We start from the raw sequence: 25,276 nt of genomic DNA, 5'->3' as shown, positions 1-25,276 counted from the left end.
CTGATTATAAGATGGCAGTGGAGGATTGACAAAGGTAGAGAAACAAAGTTTTTCCCCAACGACCTTCTTCCAGGCATGTGGTTCCAGATAGATGTGATTGAAATTGACACCAAAGAATTATGGTCAAGATGGCTTACATCATACTACCCAGCCAATGTTGAATCCTTGGTGTGTATGATAGAAGCCAGCCTGTGTTAAGGATATCATGGAAGAAACTCTGGACACACAGTGTTATTCATTCTGCATGCTGCCACCATATGGAGAGCCTCGATCTGGCAGTTTGTACAATTGCATCACAATTGCATCAACGCAGCTTCTGAAATATTGTCCAATCGTACGGTATAAGATCCGACACAGCATGCGCAGAATGACCAAGTAACATACATGGAAATCGCTGAACCGATTTTGTAAAGATCAAGATTGAGATTCTGCATGCCTGGGGCGGCAGCGTGCAAAGAGCAAATTATACCAACTCTGGGCTAGCATGCCATATTGTAACAACCTGATGCATTGCACCTATAATGTATTTGACACAGAAAGATGGCTTCAGTGAGTAAACAGTTGGCTAATAAAAATAAAACAAGTCCAGATTTTTTTAAACAACCTTTGTGGAATGTGTACACTCATCCTTGTATGTGATTTGGATCCAGGAATGAGGACATTTCATTTCAGTACACTCCTCATTCACTACAAGCAGCCCGTAGATGCAGCTTCTGTCTTGTTTCTGCTCACTTGGGCACAAATTGTACAACCATACCCAATAATTCTATCCATTTTTTGTAGTTTAATTCAACCCAAACTTAAAGGCCGGAGATTCTCATTAGTTGAAAACTTAAAAGACAAAAACCCAAGGTCAAGATCTACAAAACAACCAGGCATTTCACTATTAGCATAACCATGGACTAATATCAGAAAATGATGCAGACTGTTTCCATACCTGTTGAGTAGTGTCACCAAAGATAAGATATCTCTGATTTGTTACACTCCAGAGAACGGCCTCCAGGGACTAGCTTGCTCTTGTCTCTCTGTCAAACTACTGAAACTAGGGAAACTAAACCATGTTTGAATTCCAATCTGTATTACTGCACACACGTGGAGGCCACAATTTCAAAATATATAGGTTGCACTTTACAACAGTAATTGAAGCATCATTGAAAGCAGTGTCAAATCAACAAAGATCGGGGCCAAATAATATACAAGCCCACATCACTGGAGTTTCTCATATAAATCTTATTATCTTCTTAGTTGTCATTATTCCATTTCTTTTCAATTGTTGCTTGTCTAGCTAAGTATATTTTATTTTTCAAAACACCTTAAATACATGTACACTTCCCAAAAAGGCCTTTTCCTCAAGCCTGTAAGCAGCAATTTAACATATTACATCCCTCCACTTTTTTTGCACTTCTTATTTGTTTTCAGCCATCTACAGATGCAAGCCTGCAAAACAAAGAGTGTTGATCTGGCGGTATATTTAAACAATCCCACCTGTTTTTTCAGCCAAGCAATCTCTTCAATCTGCCTTGAGTAGAAGCACAACTAAATTGGTTGAAAAGAGCCGTGTTGGTTGGGAGTAATCATTTTGTTGTTAGCGATTGGGCTATACTACCATGTCCTCGTCGTTCATGAACCAGTGATGCACAGTTAGTAACAAAGGAGCCTCTGATGCCAAGGAAAAAGTGTTCTCTCTCGGTCCAACTAAAGGCTAATACAGGAGATCACAGTCTGTGCAAAAAACATTCCCAAATTATAAACAGTATTAACCGTTACCTCCAAGAGTGCATGTGAGATCATAATAAAATCAGAGGATTTTGGGGACCATTTTAACTTTAATAGCTCCCCATATACATGTCACCCGGCATTTGGGCAAAATAAATTTATTCACCAAGGATGATCCTTAAATAGACATAATGAAGTCACACTTTGTTTACACGCGCTATATTATAAGACAGTAAGGTGGGGTAGGTCTTAATGTACTAGGTCTACAGGACATGAGGCAATGAGTTCACAGGAGACTCAATCAGTGAATCCTACCTTTGGGATGACCAATAACAAAGAATCACTCACGTTTTACCAAGAAGGCTACAGTAAGAGATCACAGTACAATCACCTTAACAACAGTGGCCATCATCATCAAGAAATGCCAAGAAGCTGGTCGTCCTGTAAGCAACGACTTATCAGCAGCTTGTGCTCTAGCTGAAATGAATGCACATAACAGTCGACCAACTCGACTCTCAACCAACTCGACCGTGCAAACAGTGCAATAGGGACAGGGCATAGAAGGAATGCATTTTTCCTAGTTCTGGATAGCGCGTTCAATTTGTTTTACTGTGCTTGATGTGATCTGTGCATGCGCACAGTGTGGTGACAGATTTCAAGGGGTTCATGCGTGTGTGCTTCTTCTCAAATTGGGAACAATATTTTGGAGTATCTCATTAGCACAAGTTCAATTATTGATTGCATTTCAGTTGATTTTGTGGGTTCATTGAGCCGAACTTAGCATCCATAATTTTCGCGATCTGGATCCGATCTTTATTTTTCCCCTTTTAATATGTATTTTGCAAGGAAAGAGTTTGTCTGAAAATTTGGTTAATGGTCGAGTTGACTCGACTTTGAAGTCGAGTTGGTCAACGGACGAGTTGGTTCAATGGTCGAGTTGGTCGACGGTCGAGTTGACCTACAACCCTAAAAAATTCCAAAGACTCACCAACATACATCTATCACCACCTACTGGCTTGCGTAAATGCCAACGTCAAACAGTTGGGGCTTAATGATATTTCTGACTTCAAAATCTGTCAAAATTCAACCGTTTTGCTTGACACACGCACAGCACTTAAACTTTTCGCTGCCTCCTCGCATTCAAATACGGGTGTGTAGAGTTTCTGGCCAATAACTCTATGGGCCCCGAACATGGTCCTCCAAGAAAACTGCAGGAGAGGCCCATAGGTAGTCAGGGCACAAGACTTGTTGATCATGACGTTCGGGAGTGCTACCAACCACTGTTTCCTGGTCAATACTTGTGCCTGTCGAGCAAAACAGTTGAATTTTGACAGATTTTAACGTCAGAAATATCATTGAAGACCCAACCGTTTGACCTTTGCATTTATGGAAGCCAGTAGGTGGTGACAGAGGTATTTTTGGTGAGTCTTTGGAAGTTTAGAGAACTCATCTTACTCTATGTACAGGCATGGAGTGTTCCTATGACGATCCCATCCATAATCGAAAAAGAGGAATAGGGCATACCATGGAGGAATAAAACACATTTGTGTTTTATTCCTCCATGGGCATACTAACGCTCCACTCATCAGAGCTAGTTGAGATCCCAGCTTGCATGCCTATAACACTTGTGGGGCCACTATTTTTAACCAATGACATTTCTTACCTTTATTGAACTCGCCTCCTCTGAAGTCACATTTAAACAAACCGCCAACGTGGCCACACACGCGTTCTCGCGCATGGGCATTGTCATGCTAATAATGAGTAATAGTATGCTATTATAGGCCTAGCCGTAGCCCCTTGGCAGTTCACCATGACCATGCAATCATTTCGTAATATGATAAAGTGATCGACATGAGCCTTTTTTACATTTTTAGTATTTACATCGTCCTTTACGAAGCCTTTTTTATTTGGGTTCATCATGAATTAGTCCACCTTTACGGCATGCTAAATTCAGATTCAGACAGGTCAGACAAAGAACGCTTACCTCACGTTCCAACGTTTGTCTTGCTTGTCCTGTAAAATGCATGCCGCATGCACGAACGCGCCAATAAATTACCAATAATGCCCGGCGCGCTGCCTATTGAAAACAAAGTCCAAACTTTAAAATATTTAGCGCCCTCTATCGAAAAATATTACAGCGCCCACGTTTAATCAATATAAAGGGATGCACCCTTGTATTTAGGCCAGAAATATGTCTGCCGAGCTCATTAATAAAAGTTATACACTCAAATGATATTAGAGGGTCCTGAAAGCAATGGAACTGGAGAATTGAAGAAATATGAGACTGAAACTCTGGGCCGGACTAAGGGCTTCCAATTCTGAGCAATTTCGATGCAATCGGGTCCAAAAGTGGCACTATTTTAGCCATTTTGCAGAGGGATGGTTTTTCAAGATGGCTACTTTTCTGGACAGGGACATTTTCTTCATCGTAAGGGTGGTCTGCTTCTGGTGAAAATGTCTCAAAAATTAATTGGTCAACCCCCCAAAAATTGAAAGGGAAATTAAAGGGGACATGTGTAACATCATTTTTCTGTACAGCCTGAACACCTGTGGGAGTTGTGAGTATTTTCAAAATATTTGTGAAGTATGGGGATTTATCACTGCTGTCTATGGGAATTTATGCACCTAATTCAGAAATGACTAACAAACACGCTCGAGCCGGGGAAAAGCGGGAAAAATAAATGTCGAATTAATTAATGAATTAGATCAAGGCTGCTCTGAAAGCTTAGCAGTCAAGAAACACACTATTAAGTTACACATTTCCATCCTTTGGCTCAGTGAGAGAGAGCACTCTTAGCGATGGTACCCCGTTAGACTATTCATAATTTAGTCTTTATAACGGATTAGCGCGTACATGTATTTTATACGACGCAGTTAATGACATCATGTTCTTAAAATGTGAAACAAGGGAAGATTGTATCCGGTAAAATATGGAAGGGCTAGGTAAGGCGGACGCGCCACGATTTGCAGGCTCCCATTGGACGATCTCTGAAGTTGTGCGGTAACTGCCGGTTCCATGTAAACGGCGATCAATGCATGTAATTCTATGTGCAGTGAATGTGCAGTGGGCCTGGTTTAAACTGAAGTGACGTCACACTTATGAGCCAGTATCCGGTTCTTAAGTGACTTCGTCACAAAGGCGGACGCGCCACGATTTGCAGGCTCTCATTGGAGAATCGCACGTTAACTTTGCACGTTAACTTCTGGTTCCATGGTTCCATGTCATTGATAATGGAGATCAATGTTCCATGTAAACGGCGATCAGTGTGCAGTGTGCAGTGGGCGTGGTTTAAACTGAAGTGACGTCACAATACCGAAGTAAGTACATCACATAGTTACGTGTGCAAAAGGCTAAAAGCGAGGGAACCGGCGCGTCAACCAACACGTGCGCGCACTCCATTCGTTTGCACTGCACTTTCTGGTTCACAGTGACGTCACACTTCAGTATTCTATGGTAATAAACCTTTATCATCACGTGTCTAACATGAGTATGCATGGAATATGGAAGGGCTGTGTAGCACCGTGATCAAAATATCGACGAGAATATAATATAAAATCAGGGCTCTGAAATATGTGATTGCCGAGCTTTCGGCAACTGAGTACCTTCTTCAGGGCAAACAGATTCAGTTCTAAATGAACGCGGAAAAATCCACGTTCATTCCCCCTGGATGCAACGTTCCAAGTATTCTCGTCGATATGCGTGGCATTTGTTTGGTTCTGAGCCATGCATGCTCTGGACTCCGTGACGTCACAGTTAGGTATCGGATTTCCACTTACGACAGGCACCACAGAAAAAGAAAATGTACAAAATGCGTTGAAGTTTGGAATATAGTAGGCTCTTACCACTAGAATGACCGGACCTATGCGCAGGTAGAAAATTGCCTACTTGAAGTTTTGGTGATAGCCCATTTTGCCTGCTATTTCTTGACGATACCACACACTGGTTGTAACGTCACAATAATAACAATTTAATATTTCGCTCACACGCAACCATGGTTTTAAAAACACACAGACATGAATCGTTGTGCTTTCTGTTAGACAGAAGACATGCTTGGGGGTACACGATACATTAGCGGGGGACCTTAGATTAGAAAATAAGCCCTAAAATCTCAGGAAGCTATCTTTCCTATGATGTCAACTGAAACAGCCAAAGTGCACGCCACTGTGGTGAATACAAGGAGAAGGTTTGTTGCTACATGTATAGTTTAGCTCTGTTACTCCTCCCAATTTTGCGTTCTTTTGGGTGTATATTTTATGCTTTCGGTGCTTAAAATCTAGCAAGTCGGCGTCCATCTTCAGAACCTTTCAAATGTTGGAAAGAAAACGACATATTCAGGTAATTAAAAAACTCGCCAAACTTTCCCAAAATGTTTCAGAATATCGCGTCTCTTATCTCACTTATCCATGTTTGACCACATAACATCATCTGTGGTTGTTCCATAAGGGAAATTGCATCCGAGAGAAGAATTTGAAGGTTGGCAATATTCCCAAATTCTGGGCGGTTTCTTGTCTGTCAGTCGAAGTAGCTTTATTCGATGAGCTTCTGAAACCCAGTATGTCTTTCTACTCTTTCATTACATTGTTTAAAGATTCTACACACGATGTAATAATAAATCTGAAGCTTTTGAGGCATTTTTTAAGTGACTATGGTTTCATTTCTGGCAGAGTTTTGGGAGATGTTAACCCTGAATGGCGTCATAATGTCAGTAACTACGCAACTGACTTCACCAAAAAACCACTAGGCAGCCATGCGGGGCGAGTCGATCTACCAATACCGGACAATCGAAAGAATAACCCCCATCCTTCTCACTTAGCACATTTAAGGAGACTCACCAATGAGGTAGGCCTTTTATATCGATATGATAGATGCATAGCAGCTAGTTGCCGTCAGCAAGTTCTGAGAAATTGGCTACACAATTCAAAAACAGCGAGAACTGGCCGAGATCCACCTGAAACACATTATTTTGAGGGATCGGAATAGGCAGCCTTGATAGTTTGTTTGATATTGTGGATGGGCAAGGGTCAAAAACGTCGCGATACTTGTCCCCTTTTCACTAAAAGTGTTAAGTGGATGCGCCACTATTCATCAACAAAGATGTACAGGGTGTACGGAAAACACTAAAGGCCATATCGGATCGGGAAATCATATACAGACCCGACTAAGGTCCTTATGTCACTCATGAAGAAAAGAAACAGATCATTAGTGTAGAATTGATAAATACTGCATTCTAGTATACAGAGAAAGTGACACTTTGACATACCGCAGTTAGTCCACCCGGGTGCATCAATTGCATTTTTTAAATTGTACATAGGTATTCCCGAATCATTTAATTTCAATTATATTATTTTCACTTCATGTACTCTAGATAGAAGTTTAGATAGTTAAATCCATGAATGTTCCATGCATGAATCTTACAGGTTATCTGTGTACGATTTCATTTTTTATGTGTAGCCTGTGTGCACAGTTAGGACAATTATTGCGCAGTCTGGCGAGGAGGGCGCCACACACACCATGATTTCTTCCATGAGAGCGCATTATCCTACAAGGGAAAGTCCTGTACGTTTGATCAGGTCTACACGCTTTGGGTGCAATCCTTCTAAAAAGATTGCTGCATGTGGCATTGGTTAGTGTGAAAAGTCTCAAGTTCAATACAGGCGATTCACAATAGTGCGCCTCCAAGAGTTTGCAACGCGTTGGCCAATCAGTACATGTATGCCTGAAATCTATCGACCCAGTGCGCGTATGGAAAGGTTGACATATTCGTGCGTTTTGATGGCCAACGCGTAGCAAAATCTTTGAGGCGGACTACTATGAATCGCGCGAATTAGTCATGTGATAAAAACTCACCTAATGATTCTTAAGACAAAAAGAGATGACACAGGAGGAGGCTTGGAAACAACCCGTCTGGTAAAGCTGGTATTGCACCGATCATTTTGAAATTTTTGTCAAGTTACAGCCGCACGTTAAACCAAGACAGGTAGAATGTGTACAGCTGCAACGGGCAACACGGGTCACTAGAAAAAAATTCGAATAAAACAAATGCCTACCTATATGAAATCAAAGATCCTATCTCTTTCAATATATTTAAAATGAGCAATTTCGGTGAGCCAGAAGTTCAATTATAGTAACAGCTCTGTCCAAATCCATTAAGTTTGTATTTTTTAAGAACGCGTAAAAATCATACTCCCTGTTTGTAAACATTACTTCTAAAGCTGCAAACAACCCGAGACATGCATGTGCCTATTGGTCACGTAAGAAAGAAAACTGACAAGAGTATACCCAGCAAGATATGGGACGTAGGGGTACCCACACACACGCACTTACAGCGCCCTCATTTGATCATTTTTTCCCTGAAAATATATTGATTTTAATCGGGGACGTCCCCGATTCTTGGGTGTCCCCGGTTTGAAGGTGTGTATTTTGGCAAACACAAACGCACCCACACCAATCCCTATACACACTTTAGACTATTGTTACCTAACACATCCCCCTAGATATCTGTAAAGAATTCCTTAGATTCCGATCAAACAATGACCAACACATAGTTGGGGGGTGCTGTCCGTCCTATATCTTGCTTCATTATGGACAAGAGAAGGTGTACAGCATCGATTATGTCATTCACCCGTGACAGTAAATATAACCACGATGCTCTTTGATGCATTTTTTCATTAAGTACCAACTTCTCCTGAGCCGGAATTGGAACCAGAACGACTTCTACCCGCGTGTCACAAGGTACTTAATAACTGCGATCTTTAAATCACCAAACGGTTTTAAATTCATAATGTATACACATACGTTAATTAGCCCAATACTATTAAACCAAAAACGTGTTTGTGTTTTTAAGCTGTTCAAAATTAAATAATTACCAGCCGAGCAAATACATCGAGTAATACGGGCATTTTACATTTCTGCACCTCCAGGAGTTTGCGACGTGTTGACCAACCACAGTGCGCGAAATCTGTCGTCTCAATGTGCGTTTGAAGGGGTCGACAGTTTTCGCGCGTCACAGTGATTGGCCAACGCGTTGCAAACTCTTGGAAGCGCACTGTTGTGAATCGCCCGTATTGAATTTGTATTGTCGAAACAATGTACATGTATTTCACTTTCTATTATCGCGAGCTTTCTAGAAATGACAAGAAATTGTCCGGTTACATTAACTATTAACAAACGAACCTGCTGATGGTCAAAAGCATTACAGCGAACACAAAGAGAACTACCTTTAGGCTAGTAATATAATGCTATTTTCATTTTTTCCCTCTTTAGCATACAACCATGATGACAACTTCTAGTCCATTCTCTTACGTGCCGCGAAGAAGAAAAATTGTTCCTAGGACATACGGTACGTCCTTTTGTTTGTGAGTTACACGTACAAATGAAATAAAGAGTACTCTTCGGAATGTGTCCAATTATAGAGGAAGAACACGGTAAGTTGGAACTCGGGCACTTCAAAGTGTACAATGATGCAACTGTTCAAGCATTAAATTTGATGATGTCCTGAGATGATACCAAGCACCAACAAAGGCATAGATATTCAATTTCCAATACCTCAGTACACGCCGTTTTAAGGATGCAGATTACCAGCAACAAATTGCGGTGGCGATCAGAGGGTACAAAAGGGATTTTGTAGTTGTGAACCAGATGGTGCGTAGTGCGCGTTCGCTGCGCTCTGGCTATGGACATGCCAGGCATGCCAGATGTTATAGACTGGGTAGTTCAAATTCCTTCTGTGTCCTTCCTCCATGGTCCAATTGTGCACACAAGCGCTTTCCAAACCATACAAGAATGGATTTCACTCGAAACAGTTCATACCTTGGTTACAGTCGTGTAAAATGTAGATGCTGAACTTATTATAACGATGATTACAGTGTGTCGGGATTTCGCTTTGTTTCTGAAAGATAAATTGTAAATATAAAAGAAATAATACAACAAAGAACAACAACGCAGACTCAACACAAAGTGGTATCATGCAACGAACTCCCTATTCCGTTTTTCTACTGTAATGACCAATTAAATTTTAAATGCATTCATTTTTCCTATCTGAATTCACTATTAAAACTATTTTCCAGTTTTGAGTCTCTTATCAAAAGGAAAATTGTTTCTGGGTGATATATGTCGATTAAAATGCAGAAAGTTGCCTTCTGGTGTTCCAAAAGATAAAGCATGCAATAAACTCAAAATAGACGCAAGATGTCAAAATATTATTTACAAATAACTAATCCTTACACATGTAATGCCCAGTGGTTGGTTGTGGTGAATACCGAAAAACGCTTCCCGTGTTCAAAACAGGCGCTCCCTTTATCCGGGTTAGAATGCGAACCCTTCTCAGTGTGCTTCATACTGTCCCTCTGCTCCGATTCCAATCGGCTCGGCGTTCGTTATCCACGCCCAAATTTAATTCCTAGCGTCCTGCTTTTATTTTCTTTCGACAAAAATTTTTGGGGAGTCGATTTCACTTCAGGTTGCCATTTTTAACGAATAAAGCACGTTATAATATCATCAAAGGATTTATGGACAAAGTGTCCCCCACAGTATTTGAAATTAAAGGTGTCGACATCGACGTCACACTTGTAAAATGACATAATCATTTCTTAAAACTGGAAAGGAACTACAGTCTTTTCTATTTACCTTGTTAAGACGAAGGTTTCACACTGTGTGAGCCTCAGCCTGGAGATGCTGTCCCGGTCGGCAAGAGTTGTCTTCCGCGTCGGCCAAGACGACGCCAAGTAGAAAGCGCCCCACAGACAACGCTTCAAGTAAGCATACATTTATCTCTGTGGTGAAGAAATACAATCCCAATTTCAGTTTGGGAAAGAGTCATATAATCCGGCCAAAGTGTCATGGGAGCTCAGTTCTTACCAAAGATCGTATAGCGCCGCGAAACGGCGCAACATGGCGAACTTCTCCGTAAATACACGTAAAACGTTGTAATCGCATAGGCGCCATTTTAGCAAGCGATACGCCTGCGCAATGCACTTTAATGCACAGGCGCAGGCGCTACGGCAGGCACATCTTTGGTTCTTACTCATGCTTTCCAAACTGATTCAGAGTGTCCAGTCTCGGTGTCATTTGGTCAGTCCAATTTACGCTCCTTGATGTTCATGCCCAACTGCTGGTAGTTCAAGACCGTGAGGTTGGTTCGCCAGGCTGGAGGTCTACTAACTTTAAATAAGGCATACGGAGGGGGCGCTGTTTATTTGCCACAATTATGTAGCGATGCAAGACTTGAATGAACCTGCTTGAGCACACCCGAAACAATTTGTTTCTCCAATCATGGTTACACATCGTTTAGGGGTGCCAGTTTTTTAATGAAAATATTAAGTTGCTCGCTCTCAAATTCAGTTCCCTTTAAATACAGGGGAAAAAAGAACCATGAATCACAGAAGGAATGGAAAACACACGCCCCTTTCCGCGCATTGATGCGCATTACACAAGAGAATTTAAACAGACACATCAAACCTAAAGCTACCATAGGCTCCTTACAAAAGTAAATAACACAAGCGTTGCAGGTGTGAACGTTGTGGAGTCGACTCTGTTCTGTCTGCTTACTTTGATGCTCTGTTATTTTCACTGGTTAGGTGAGTCATTTCGATGGAGGCGCCCCACCAGACAATACCCGTACGATCACTGGGCGCAAGAAGAGATACATTCCTGACATTAAACTCCTTGGCAATGCTTCATTGCCTTCTTGGATGACAAGTGCTTTTTAGCATAATTATTGTAAATACTGTTTCGTTTTTATTTTCACGTAAATGGAAGATTAATGGAAAATTACTTTAAAGAAATTAAAAAGTGATAAAGATGTCTTTAAGAAAAAGATTACATTTTGACAATACTTTTGAGAGCACAGGTTGTATGGGGGACTTTTTCTCATATTTAAGAAACTACATGTAGTAGTAACTTCAAAGAACAACTTCCAAATTGTTGTTAAAAACTGAGAGGTTTAAGAAATGGTCAAGCCCCTTTGGAGGAACCAAGTTCACTGGATGAAACCATAATTTTTTACCCAGTCACCTGGAAGGTTTGCAAGAGGTCAATGTATCTTTTCTTTCGGTTTGATCAAATGCATACTGCACTATACAGAGGAAGAAAGTGTGTCATTCCAAAATGAGGGCAACTGCAGATACGAATGCAGAATAAATGTTGTAAGCCCCCAATAGTTTAGTCTAAATTTGAGTTAAAAAAAGATTTTCTAGTTATTTACACTGGGACAAAGTACAGATCTTCAAGCCTTTATTTTCAAAAGACTTTGTGTTGTTTTACTGCATTGGCTCTTGCCTGGACCAACAAAATAAATGATTCACAGGAACACATCGTTGTAAATAGTAGTATTCAGCATGATAATGAATTAAACCCAATGCATGACATCCAAATAGGTGTGAAAGCTTTGGTAGCATTTATTACAAATAACGATGGGGAATCATCATATATCTGCTCCATCTCAGACATTGCTTTGCTTGATTTTCATACCCAAAACTTGGAGTTTTTAGTTCGATATAAACGTTTTCCTGGAAAGACACTAAACTCTATCCTGTCAGCCAAATAGGGCAGCCTTTTGATGTGCTTTAACATCAGCATATAACTGAAAGTGTTTCAAGGTCAGTCAAAAGCCTGAAATGGAGACTAAGACAAGATTTGAGAACCTGCCCCCTTATGAACAACTGTTGTCCTGATGTGAGAGCCTCACATGGAATATCCTTGACATCAAATCACTCAGCATAAGAGCACCGATGGTTACAAAGAGACTGTAGCCTGACACATTGAAAGTCAATGCCAGGGTCTATACAGTGTCCATTAAGTGACCTCCAGGGTGTGCATATTTTCATATCTTCATATTGGACATGCTCCATGCTGAATGTGTACAAACAAGCTGTCAAATGTGGTGTGTTGGCCTCAGGGACATGATTAGTCAGCAGCATAGCACTCCCTACAATTCATTTACGACTAACACACCTTCTATGTCTCCTACACCCTCTTGTAGGATCTCCAGGATTTCTTCTCAGTTCAACAGACAGTCCACAACACACTAAAATCAGTTTTCATCTTGCATTTTCTATTCCCAAGAGCTATGCCTGTCCTCCAATATTGCCTGTTCAATTTCAAAGTCGTTTCAGGATTTGATATACTCAGCAATGCACAAGCTGGCATTTGTGCCGCCAAAACCAAATGAGTTTGTCAGAGCTACTCTCCTGTTAGCATCCGCCAGAATCCATGACTGAGCACGATGTGGCACATAGTTCAACTCAAACCCTTCAGTCGTTGAAGACAGATTTATTGTCGGTGGGAGAGTTTTCTGGGGAACAAAACACACAAAGAACTGATTCAACTACATTCACAAAAACAACACTAAGCCCAAGGTTTGGCAAAATGCACACCTGTTTGAGAAGCTATTTCTCTGTGGATCAAAAGAGCTTCTTGTTTTTAAAAAAATGAAAGGTGTTGGAGTTTTAGGAACGAACACTACAAATGTGACCCAACCAAACAAAATGTCACAAGTCACCACAGCCATTTTTGAGTTAAAGTCTGTGAAAGATTCTTTCACAAAGTAAACATTTTTCAACAACACAAAGCCCTTGGTCATCAGAATGTTAAACTGAAAGATGCAAGCAAGCAGTCTGCTATATCCGAAGAAACTAAAACAAATTAATCGGAAAGAATGGCCTTGGGACAGATTTTGTGGGATCCAGTCACATCTGTAGAGCATTTCCTCACCGGTAGTTCCCAATTAACTGGAGATATCTATAGGTGATAACAATGCACAAGAATTGATAAACAAAGAAAACCTCTTACTTCCGATTTACAGTGCAGTTCTTACTCTCTTAATTTAAAGTCTAAAATGTAAATTGACACAAAAAGTTAACTGCCTATTTTTGCTCTAATTGGATGTAACATAGCGCTCAGTCACATGGCATGCACCCAATACAGTCATTATAAGGAGACAAATTGTCTGAGTTTGGATTTACAGAAAGCCAAAGCCGTAGTAGGATAACTGCTTATTTAAACAAGCTCCCAACTTACATGTGGATGTGCTCACACTTGTACATGCAAAGAAATGTCTCAACTTCAACGCTGTCATTTTCACAAATGAAAATAAGACAATTTCCATGATATCAAATGCCATATAAAAAAACATGCCCCCGGGGCCTGGATTCCAAATGGTGATCTAGATGGTCCAAACCATCCATCATTTGGGTGGTGTTGGTCAAACTACAGTCAGCTATAGTTGTCACTCACAGTTGCCTTTTGCTGTGCTTACACCGTGAACATTAAACTTTGCTACTTTGCTACTTTCAAAATTGGAGCCATGGATTTGGCATTTATTTTTGTACATGCAGAAGACTACTTGAATATGACTTACTGACCATTTTGCAAGCCATGATGGTAAAGACGGCCTCCAATGACCCAGCAGCACCTAGCAGATGACCAGTAGCACCTTTGGTTGATGACACTGCTACATGGTTCGTCTGGGTCAGGAACAATCTCTTGATGGCTTCGTTCTCTGCTGCATCCCCTGCGCAATAAGATTGACATTGATAGTGTGGAATGTAGTGTGCTGTATGATACATGAATATCAATGACAGCAAACGGTTGCATTAATCTGTATACTCCCCAACACAGTGAGATTATCTGTGGAATGTTAATAAGCCTGATGAGCAGGGGTAACAACAGCCTCAAACCACTGACACTTTGACTGCCTACCATAAGGATATTCAGACTGGATTGGATTCTGCCTCTACTTGGAATGAATATGATCCAAATACACAAAAGGCCCTCTCACTGTGATCTGAACAGACTGATATTTACTAGCTAATGCAACAAATCAACTGTTGACAGTCTGGACAGCATCAGTGAGCAACTGAAGGGAATGAACATGTAACAGCCACAGGGTACCACATGCAACAAATGAACCGTTGACAGTTTGGACAGCATCAGTGAGCAACTGAACGGAATGAACATGTAACAGCCACAGGGTACCACATGCAACAAATCAACTGCTGACAGTCTGGACGGCAAAAGTGAGCAACGGAAGGGAATGAACAAGTAACAGCCACAGGGTACCATATAAATACATGTATGTGCAATTAAACCATGCTTGGCAACGGGGTTCTCTGTGCGATATTACAGGCCTGGAGATGGACGACGGCCAGTGCCGTCTGTGCCTTTCCCACTGGTCAAGGTGCCCCACAAAAAATTGCCTTGCCCTATATTTACCTTGGCCGTCGTGCCCTTTTTCCATAAACATCCACAAGCCTATTAAAAACACGCCCAGTACATGTATGTCATGTGATCAACAAACACTGCGTCCACCAAAATCAAGTGTTTTGTAAGTATCATTTATCAAAAATAAAGCCAACGACAGGTACTGTATGCAGACTACTGATGTGCTGGGTACTATACCATAACTTGGCTGTATTGTTGGTGAAGAACACTCAAAACACCTGTTGCTATGTGGTTGATACCTACTATAGGTCACGTGATTTAGTGGAGACAATCTGTCAATTATCAATGTAGGTATGCCAGAATCCATACCACATTCTGCAGTCAATTATGTTTCACGGAAGGAATTTTCCATTGCAAAGATGAATAATGAACGCAACCTAACATCCCAGCATTTTGTGGGTTGATTCTTTACCAAGTGGTGTGGAAGTTGCATGCGCATTGATATACGTAACACTAGCCACAGACATCCCAGCATCCCTCAGGGCTGCTCTCATACAAAGTTCTGCTCCTTCACCATCGTCACATGGTGCAGTCATGTGATTAGCATCCCCTGAACATGCAACATAAGAGAAATAACATCTCAGTATGATACCTCATAAATATTCATCACTAAATGCATAGCTTCCATTGGACAATTCTTGTAAGAATTAAGTCATTCAAAATTACGGTCATTTATTTTTCTTTGGGTAGCAGACAAACATTCTGACAAAGTTTGGTTCCTTAACTTATATTCTTGATAACACTCCTACATGGTGATTGGAGACCAGACATATGTGTTGCCATGCTTATAAATGAATGCTCAGAGCTCACAGGAACTATTAAATGTTATGTTTCAGCTTTTAATTTCCAAAATACGGAATGCAGGGCATTAATATGGCTACTCTACCTTGGACTTTATGTTTTGATTTCAAAGTGTGTTCAATCCATGCATAACGAGTTTAATCAAGATACTTTACAGCAGTCTTTGATGACTTTCAATTGATTCCCTGATACACACTGCTATTGTCAACCATCAATGTAAGTAAGCTGTCATCACAAAAGCCCTGAATACGGGTCAAACTTTGGTTGATCAAAGCCCTGAATACGGGTCAAACTTTGGTTGATCAAAGCCCTGAATACGGGTCAAACTTTGGTTGATCAAAGCCCTGAATACGGGTCAAACTTTGGTTGATCAAAGCCCTGAATACGGGTCAAACTTTGGTTGATCAAAGCCCTGAATACGGGTCAAACTTTGGTTGATCAAAGCCCTGAATACGGGTCAAACTTTGGTTGATCAAAGCCCTGAATACGGGTCAAACTTTGGTTGATCAAAGCCCTGAATACGGGTCAAACTTTGGTTGATCAAAGCTTAGTGTTACATCCAACTAACTCTTCATTGTATCCTTCTTTGATATTTCAAACCTTGATAATTTGGGTCAGCTTACCTGACAGGCCATATCCGAGGACTTCGGCAAGAATAATTGCACCACGACTTAACGCATGATCATGCTCCTTGGAAAAATGAAAAACACAGACAGATTCAAAGTCAAACCATAAATACTTGAAAAGAAATCTATTCTGTTCAACCCCAAACACATGAATTCCACTGCATTTATTCTCGATGAATAACACAACTGTACAATCCTAAGGCAGATGTGGGCGGTTTGTGGGCAGCAGGCAGGGATATTTAGGGCAGTGTACTGTACATACTCATTGGTGGATCTGCATGTACACAGGTGGAAACATTCATGTATGGTGGTCATTTTATGCCATTCTAAGGCTTTAATCATACAACAGTCTGGCTGAAAGCTATTATTGGGTGAACATGCCAGCTAAGTGTAAACATCAGTATGATCATCAAACCAAACACTTGCTGTAGACAAGATCTTGCAACCAAAATACATCAAATTAATTTACAAGTACAACTGTTGATAAAGTGCAAGTATCAACCATAGTTAGAACCCAAGGAAGTACATCATGATTATCCCTAATCATAACCACCAGACTGCCGGTACATGCCTTAACATGTACACAATGTGTACCATGCCTTATCAATCCATCCAACTGTACACACACATCTATGGAGACATGGGTAGGCATTCACTGCATTCAGGGGACAAGTTCTTTTGCCAGGGAAATTCGAACTGAGTTGTGGGGACATTTCTGAGTCCCCACAATATTTTTGGTCCCCACAAAATAGGTGAAATGTTGAGTGTATGTCCCCACATGTACGTTGCGGGAGTGTGTGTATTGTCAAGGTAAGAACCATTGTACTGATATATTTGGTATTCAGTTCCACTTATGGCACCTTCTGATCAATTTGACAAGGATGTTGCTTGCAGCATAAACACTAAGTGCTAATAACACTAGGTGCTGATTACACTAAGTGCTGATTACACTTAGTGCTGATTACACTAAGTGCTGATTACACTAAGTGCTGATTACACTAAGTGCTGATTACACTAAGTGCTGATTACACTAAGTGCTGATTACACTGAGTGCTGATTACACTAAGTGCTGATTACACTGAGTGCTGATTACACTAAGTGCTGATTACACTAAGTGCTGATTACCCTAGGTGCTGATTGCACTAGGTGCTGATTACCCTAGGTGCTGATTGCATTAAATGCTGATTGCACTAGGTGCTGATTATCCTAGGTGCTGATTGCATTAAATGCTGATTGCACTAAGTGCTGATTACCTTAGGTGCTGATTACCCTAGGTGCTGATTGCACTAGGTGCTGATTACCCTAGGTGCTGATTGCATTAAATGCTGATTGCACTAGGTGCTGATTACCCTAGGTGCTGATTGCACTAGGTGCTGATTACCCTAGGTGCTGATTGCACTAAGTGCTGATTACACTAAGTGCTCATTTAATAATGCTGCTAAGAACATGCAGTATTTGTGCTAAGCCCACAAAAAGCGTACCGTACAAAGCAAACAAAGTTCCCAGCAAAGACAAATCTACTGATGTATAACGCTTGTGATAGTACTCTCGAATTTTGCTAAGTCATCCTCTAATTTGGTCCAAAATTATTTGGTGGTGTAAGTATTTGTATATAATGGGATTACACGCTATTTTCTAATATTTGTGTGTAAATCTATGTGAAGTGAATACCTCCAAGACAACCAGAGCAGCTCCTTCAGACATGACAAAGCCATCCCTGTCTTTATCAAATGGTCTAGAAGCAGACGTAGGTGCCTTGTTAAAATTGGTACTCAGTGCTCTAGCCCTGTAAAAACAAAGGACACAGGAATACTTCATCAACATGAAACTACTCAGCACTCAGCACAGATTACTCAACACTCTAGCCCAGTGAGATCAAAGGACACAGGAATACTTCAACATGGACCTACTCAACACTCAGCACTGATTACTCAACACTCTAGCCCAGTGAGATCAAAGGACACAGGAATACTTCAACATGGACCTACTCAGCACTCAGCACTGATTACTCAACACTCTAGCCCAGTGAGATCAAAGAACGCAGGAATACATCATCACCATGAACTCAGCATGAATTGCTTAAGACAGATTTGGTTACCAGAGAAAATAACACCCGATGTTGCTCACGTACATGTAGTTTTGGTAAGCAAAAATATGGACTTACATGTAGATGTAACAGAGTCAGAATAACACATTTATATTCTCTACTTTAATTGATACAATGTGATGTGTGCAAACTACCGTGGTGATTTAACTGGGCTGGTGTAGTTTCAACCAAATTTAGATCACCAAGTTTCATGGCTAAGCACTAATCCAACAAGGTCAACAACTCACCTAGCAAATCCAGCAATAGCGATGGGACTGATGGAAGCTTCAGTCCCTCCAGCAACCATCACGTCTGCATCTCCATTTCTGATAAACCTGAAGGCATCTCCAATTGCATGAGCACCTGTTGTACAAGCCGTAGATACAGCATGGTTTGGGCCCTAGACGTCAAGGAATAAAGGCAGCAAAGAACATTATAGATGAAGGGAGCTACCACTGTATGGACATGCATTGTCTGTGGTTGCTGTGAAGGCAGCGGGTACATGAATCTTGGCAATTAATAATGGAGTTAAGACTATCACGTGACCAGACACAAGACCACGCAGAGGATTACGCACAAGTAACAATGTGAACAATGACAAAGGAATTCTTTTGTTCCAGTTCATTTGAATAACTTGTGATTTGAATTCAGACTGGAGGTCTCGTGTGGTCTTACGCCAGTCTCGTGTGGTCTTAAGTGGTCTCGACTACAACACTGTTGGCAATGTGTTTTACCGTGACTTTATTCACCAAATATGACTGAGAAGCTTGCAATTGACAGATAGTGAACAGGAGTACCGTTACTTAGTGAATTATACTGCAAAGTGAATGCTACATCTCTACAGATTACGGAATAACTTGAAGATTGAATAGGACTGAACTATTGAAACTAGTCTGGTCGTGTCTTTATTTGTCTACTACAGTACTCGTAAGTCAACTAAAGTAATGTGGATCTACATCTCTCAATGTAGTTGAAGTAAGAAAACTTAAGAAAGGAAAGTCTGGGTCATGCATCTTGGTTTGATTCTTAAAAAAGTGCTCCTGTTACCTTCTATTACACTGGGAAACTTTCATAATTAGATGACAGTATAACTTAGGTACTCATGTGGGCGTAGCAAGCTTATATGCCCAGTAGGCAGAAACAGTGTGCACACATGTATGTGAGCGCTTATACATGGAGCCTTGTGGGGTACCGGAACAATGGGAAGTACCCCACAAGGCCAGTTTTTACCTTGAGGTACCCGACAAGAATTTCACGAAACTGATATTTGGAAATAACTCAAAAAGAAGAAATTTTTCATGGGTAAAAATCCGTCGCAAATTGAAGTGTTTATATAAGGGACATACGGTCGAAAATTCAACCCAGGAAAGTGAATTTGGTTTAAATTGGAGTGATTTGAAATTTTGTGCGTGTTGTGTGGGAGTTTTGTACACGAGAACAAAGGAAATACCCCACAAATATAGCTGTGTAAGGATGGGTGTTAGAATGGGTATAAGGATGGGTGAGTTTGTTTCTGCGTTCAATTGGGGACCCTTTAGGAAGTTAGACTTCATAAAAGCTGATCCTTGGTGGTAATTTCTCTAAGATTTACATGTGTTTGGCACTTCTTACCATATCACAGCATTTTTGAAACTCAAAAGATATGTCACACACTGTTCGACCGTGGCCTATGACCACACTCATGCTCCATAGACTCAGAGAGAATGTAACACACTGTCCGACCATGGCCCATGACCACACTCATGCTCCATACACTCAGAGAGAATGTCACACACTGTCCGACCATGGCCTATGACCACACTCATGCTCCATAGACTCAGAGAGAATGTCACACACTGTCCGACCATGGCCCATGACCACACTCATGCTCCATACACTCAGAGAGAATGTCACACACTGTCCGACCATGGCCCATGACCACACTCATGCTCCATAGACTCAGAGAGAATGTCACACACTGTCCGACCATGGCCCATGACCACACTCATGCTCCATACACTCAGAGAGAATGTCACACACTATCCGACCATGGCCCATGACCTCACTCATGCTCCATACACTCAGAGAGAATGTCACACACTGTCCGACCATGGCCTATGGCAAAGTTCATTATTTATAGACTTGCTTAAGCCTATGTGTGTATACCTCCTCAACAGGAATCATTCAGGTGTAAATTGAATTCACCACGAGTTGAAACATCCTTTGTATCACAATCACAGAGCTACCATGGCTACGGCATCTATAAAAACCAGAGCACTGACTCCTGTACAAAGTGATGCCTGCATCAATGTTTGTGCACAAACTTGTGGAAAATTCAAAAGTTGGTACATCTGTTTGCATATCTGTGTCTGTATTCTAAAACGATAGGTCAACAAGGCCAATACGCAAACAACCTGAACACAGAATCAGTAAATGAGCATTTCATTTTGTTCTGCCCCCCCCAAAAAAACGATCACAACGTGTGCGCGTATGCACAGCACATGAATTTTGCCCAGATGTTTTTTAATCGGATTTTATGAACACCTGATGTGCATGACAGCCGCCACTCCAGAGTTGTCAACTCACTGAACACTGATTGACTTAAGTGAACAACTTAATTCAGCTGAATTAAATCTTCGAAGGACAGCCATCGAAAGACATGCGAATGAAATCGGACGACCTTGCTCGAATGTTCGGGAAACATTCGTATTAAAATAATCAGCTTTGGATGTAAATAAACATGTGCCACTGCTCTGTACATGTGCGCCTTATTCCAAAGAATCACTGACATTCCTATGTCATCCAGAGCAATGTGGTTCAAGTTCTAACTGGGTAACAATAAACAGAACCATGTTGGTGATAGCATCGCTCAGGCTGCAGGTAAAGATTGAATGCTTCTTCCTTGTAATTAAACAAATTTCCAAATTTGAATATAGCAGTCACCTTCAAGCTATACCTGATGCTGATGTGGCCAGCAGCCATGTTGGTCAGAATACGAGGCACAAAGTAAGGGCTGACCCTCCGGTAACCCTGTGGATAACGGAAAAAATAGGAAATTCAATTCAGATCCAAGTTGGGAAACTTTCTTTCTGGAACCATTTTTCATGTTTTGCTTCTCAAATCCCATTTTCGTACGTATCTGTTTATCCAAGTTGAAAAGTCAAATACTCAACACCGGTCAATTGATTGGTTACTGCACTGCCGGTCAATAGATTGATTACTGCACTGTCGGTCAATAGATTGATTACTGCACTGTCGGTCAATAGATTGATTACTGCATTGCCAGTCAATGGATTGATTACTGCACTGCTGGTCAATGGATTGATTACTGCACTGCCGGTCAATAGATTGATTACTGCACTGTCGGTCAATGGATTGATTACTGCACTGCCGGTCAATAGATTGATTACTGCACTGGCAGTCGCATTTTCTGTTTTACCTGATTCTGAAGAGTGATGCCCGTGTTCACAACATCCTCTAGACCAACCATTCCCATACCCACAGCAACACCCTGCGCAGAAGAATTAAACAGTTTAAGTGTCTCATCAAGTCAGAGCACCAACCACAAAGGGAACTTTTTAAATGACATGTAGAGAAAGATTAAAGAGGGAAAGATAAAAATCTTGCCAGATCCTCTAAATCTTCCCAAAACCTCAAAAATCCTATAAGGGTTCCAAATGTATATGCAGGACTGGAAAAGGCGAGGCCAACCCTATGGTATTTGAAAAAAATAGAGCAAAAATGAATGTGTCAATGGTTTCCCTTCTAATGGAGGATCTTGAAGGATTGTGGAGGATTGGGATTTGGGATTCAAACTCAGCTTACTGAAGCCCTCATGTCCTCTTGGCTTACTGGGTTAGAGTTGGGATCTTGAAGGACTATGAGGGATTAGGGAGTTTGGATTCAACTTGAGCTTACTGAAGCCCTCGTGTCCTCTTGGCTTACTGGGTTAGAGTTGGGATCTTGAAGGACTTTGAGGGATTAGGGAGTTTGGATTCAACTTGAGCTTACTGAAGCCCTCATGTCCTCTTGGCTTGATGGCTTCCATTCTGCTTGCCTAAAAGCTTCCTCTGCAGCTGCTAGAGCAAAGACCGAGGCATCACACATTGTTCTCTGCTCCTTGGAAAGAGAGAAAAAAAGCAATGGATTATAAATGCCAAAATGAATGACACCGAGGCAATACTAAAGTGTCCGGTCCATCATAAGTCAAATCAAAAGTCTTGGCTCAGGTCCACGTATTAACAGGGAACAAGCAATAAAAAAGAAATTATTATTTGGCTCCTTTTTCACTTCACTTGAAACTTGCACCTCTAATGGCAATTGAGGATTTGCAATTTTTGTAATAACCTTACAAATGTCAAATGTGAAGCTTAGAAACACAATCAACTTAACCTACGGTATATGTTTGTACATGTACTTTAGAGAATTGTATTGAAAGATAAAGTTTGTCGATGACTTTGTTAAAGCATGAGGTCTACTGTGTGGTCTGGGACCTTGCCCAAAATCATGATGCTAGCAACATTAGAAAAATTACCAATAATAAATCAAGGTAACAGACAAGATCAACGCACATTCACAAGGTTAATGGAATCAAATTTATTTCTTCAACTTACTGAGGATGAAACAATCTTTGAAGCTTGGAATTGTCCCATGCCATCTCCTTTAGGCACATACCCAGCTGAAATTGCCAAATATTGAAAGGCTTCATTCAAGTTTCCAACTGTAACAACTGGATCTCAAGTGGGTTTTTGTGAATGAGCTTTGTGAAATCAAATCAAGACATGTTCCATACAATGTACCCCACACACAGATGATCAGAAATAATTACTGGCCTATAACCCCCACTTGGCACCTCCCCTAAAATTGATGATTCCAGGTCCTGACTGACCCCAATGTTTGGCACGACCCTACCATTTTTATCAGCAACTTAAAAAAATAAATTACCAAAGTTAAAGAATACAGAAAATAAACTCCTGTTGTCTGTTCTGTTTCCCCACAGTGCCTCTCAACACATTTTTGAAGTCAATAGCACTGCAGCAGCCAGGATGCATTCTGGCTAAACTGCATTGTTACAAAACACGTACGCCACTCTGCAGTGGCAGATGGAATGAGAACATTTCTGCAAGTTTATTTACTGAACTAAGGCTCTTGTCTATTTTATGATTAGTTTCTGTGTTCATGAATTTGTTTCAAAGATGAACTTCCATCACTCATACTGGTACTTGAAGGAAGCATGTCACCACAGAATTTCCAGTCGCAAGATGAGGTTCATTGCCTGCTCCAAGGACGCATCATGCATGCTTTGTATGCCATACGCGTATATGTACTGGTATACGGACATAGTTGGCCTCTCCTACCATGAATAATGTTCTGCATGGTTGTGCACATGACTTAAATTCCCCATTATTGTTAAGAATTATTGACCTTAAATACATTACATTTTATTTTAATGACAGCGTGTTTTCATCACTTTGTTTGGAAATGTTTAGCTTTTGCAGTATAAATGGAAGTGGTTCAGGCTGAAATTTGCATGACAAAAGCTACAAAAAATTGGGGGCACAAACTGCAAAGGTTCACTGAATGTTTTGTGACGTCCAACTCACTTTGCCAAGTTGTTTTATACAAGAGCCCTGCCCTGTATCCAAGGAGATCAGCACTGTTTTATAATATCAAAAACTTCCACAACCTTAAGTAGATCACTGGAAGAGTGGAAGCTGGATGAGTTTGACCTTGAATTACAGAATTTTGAAATGGAGTCAAGTCTTACCAACTTGACAGGGGATCTTTTCATAGCCAGGACCACAGACATTTGTGATCCCACACTGTCCATCAGTAAGTCTTGGCCACACATGCTGAATCCCCACACCTAATGGACACAACACACCTACAAAAACAAACACACACAGAAACTCTGTTAAGAAACTGAGTAGATGAGAAATGGGGCAAGCTGGGCATTGGAGAACTGTAGCATCCAGGAAGACGTACCTGTCATTTACTCCATGTACATGTGCACCTGTCTAGAGTGGTAAAATTACCAGGATGCTTTCTGTGAGCTGATTATTTCTGCTCAGTGCATGCTCTACTGCTTGTAGTATAAAAATTTCATAGTTTAAATAATATTAACCGTAACAGTCCCAAATCCTCCAATTTCAATACGGTTTTACGTACACCCTGGGGGGTTAGGGTTAAAGGTACATGTACATGTACAGTCCATCATATATTAAATATGTATGTGCATTAGCTTCCTTTGAGATGTACATGATGTATGGGGGCTGCCACCTTTCTTTCCTTTGCCGTCCATGCAAAAACAAGATGGCGGCCGGTCGGACTGCACAAACGCTGAACAGGCCCGCCTTTATCACTCAAATTTCAACACTCAAATATCATTTCAGATAAGCCTAGATTATATTAATACATAGAATTTGATATTTAGGATCCTAATTAACATTTTAGATTAAAATCTTTGCATAAATATGCAAATTATAACTTGTTGACGCTTTGTTGATGCTCGTTGACGCTAAATTAAGCATGACCCACTTTGTGTGGTCATGGTGGTGACACTAACTGGCCTCCCCCATGCAGCTAAGCCCAGGGTGAACTTGACCAATCATAACTAACGTGATGTAGGCATCATAACAAGGAGTCTTACCGACACCGGTGACAACAACTCGTCTGCGAGCGGCCGTAGAATACTTTTCGCTCTTGTTGATGATCCAAAACCTGAAAGAAGACAAAACCTTGCTTTTCTTCCATAAGCCTAATTGCATGACTTCTTTCCCAAGCATGTTGACATTTTCTGTAACATCGCATGGTTGACGACTGCAAGGGGGAATATTGACAAGCGCCCTC

General features: G+C 41.0%; 2 protein-coding genes and 1 long non-coding RNA gene across 16 annotated transcripts in view; 1 reads left to right on the top strand and 2 right to left on the bottom strand.

Moving 5' to 3' along the window:
- The window catches only part of LOC110989344 (uncharacterized), a 13,395-nt gene extending 3,789 nt beyond the window's left edge, over nt 1-9,606 (bottom strand). The window contains exons 1-6 of one of the 12 annotated variants that reach the window (XR_015426741.1): nt 9,527-9,606; nt 3,762-7,731; nt 3,701-3,729; nt 2,705-3,020; nt 2,108-2,193; nt 938-1,722 (exon numbers count right to left, since the gene is read on the bottom strand). This is a non-coding gene — a long non-coding RNA (uncharacterized LOC110989344). The other 11 variants (XR_015426739.1, XR_015426738.1, XR_015426744.1 and 8 more) reach the window with 11 other exon arrangements.
- On the top strand, nt 5,350-12,087 carry LOC110989343 (uncharacterized). 3 transcript variants are annotated; one of them, XM_087142302.1, is made up of 7 exons: nt 5,350-5,474; nt 6,382-6,556; nt 7,169-7,340; nt 8,391-8,449; nt 8,981-9,056; nt 10,352-10,470; nt 11,293-12,087. In XM_087142302.1, exons 1-7 carry the CDS (start codon nt 5,350-5,352, stop codon nt 11,422-11,424), a joined length of 858 nt encoding a protein of 285 aa, XP_086998428.1. In that variant the 3' UTR covers nt 11,425-12,087. The 3 variants fall into 3 exon arrangements, with proteins under 3 accessions (XP_086998428.1, XP_086998429.1, XP_022109358.1); XM_087142303.1 differs by lacking the exon at nt 5,350-5,474 and adding an exon at nt 5,487-5,586; XM_022253666.2 differs by lacking the exon at nt 5,350-5,474 and adding an exon at nt 5,780-5,900.
- On the bottom strand, nt 11,430-25,276 carry LOC110989342 (3-oxoacyl-[acyl-carrier-protein] synthase, mitochondrial-like). The gene is made up of 12 exons (XM_022253663.2): nt 25,077-25,276; nt 24,195-24,311; nt 23,041-23,105; nt 22,439-22,546; nt 21,867-21,938; nt 21,371-21,457; nt 18,697-18,848; nt 18,034-18,148; nt 16,360-16,426; nt 15,348-15,485; nt 14,077-14,225; nt 11,430-13,007 (listed from the first exon to the last, which is right to left on the bottom strand). The coding sequence occupies exons 1-12, from the start codon at nt 25,210-25,212 to the stop codon at nt 12,825-12,827; spliced, it is 1,389 nt and encodes a 462-aa protein (XP_022109355.1). The 5' UTR covers nt 25,213-25,276; the 3' UTR covers nt 11,430-12,824.

The sequence above is a fragment of the Acanthaster planci genome, linkage group LG10, assembly GCF_054643075.1.
Source record: "Acanthaster planci isolate LZ-2023a linkage group LG10, COTS_SCS, whole genome shotgun sequence".
NCBI lineage: Eukaryota > Metazoa > Echinodermata > Asteroidea > Valvatida > Acanthasteridae > Acanthaster > Acanthaster planci.
This window is presented reverse-complemented; position numbering and strand designations above follow the sequence as displayed.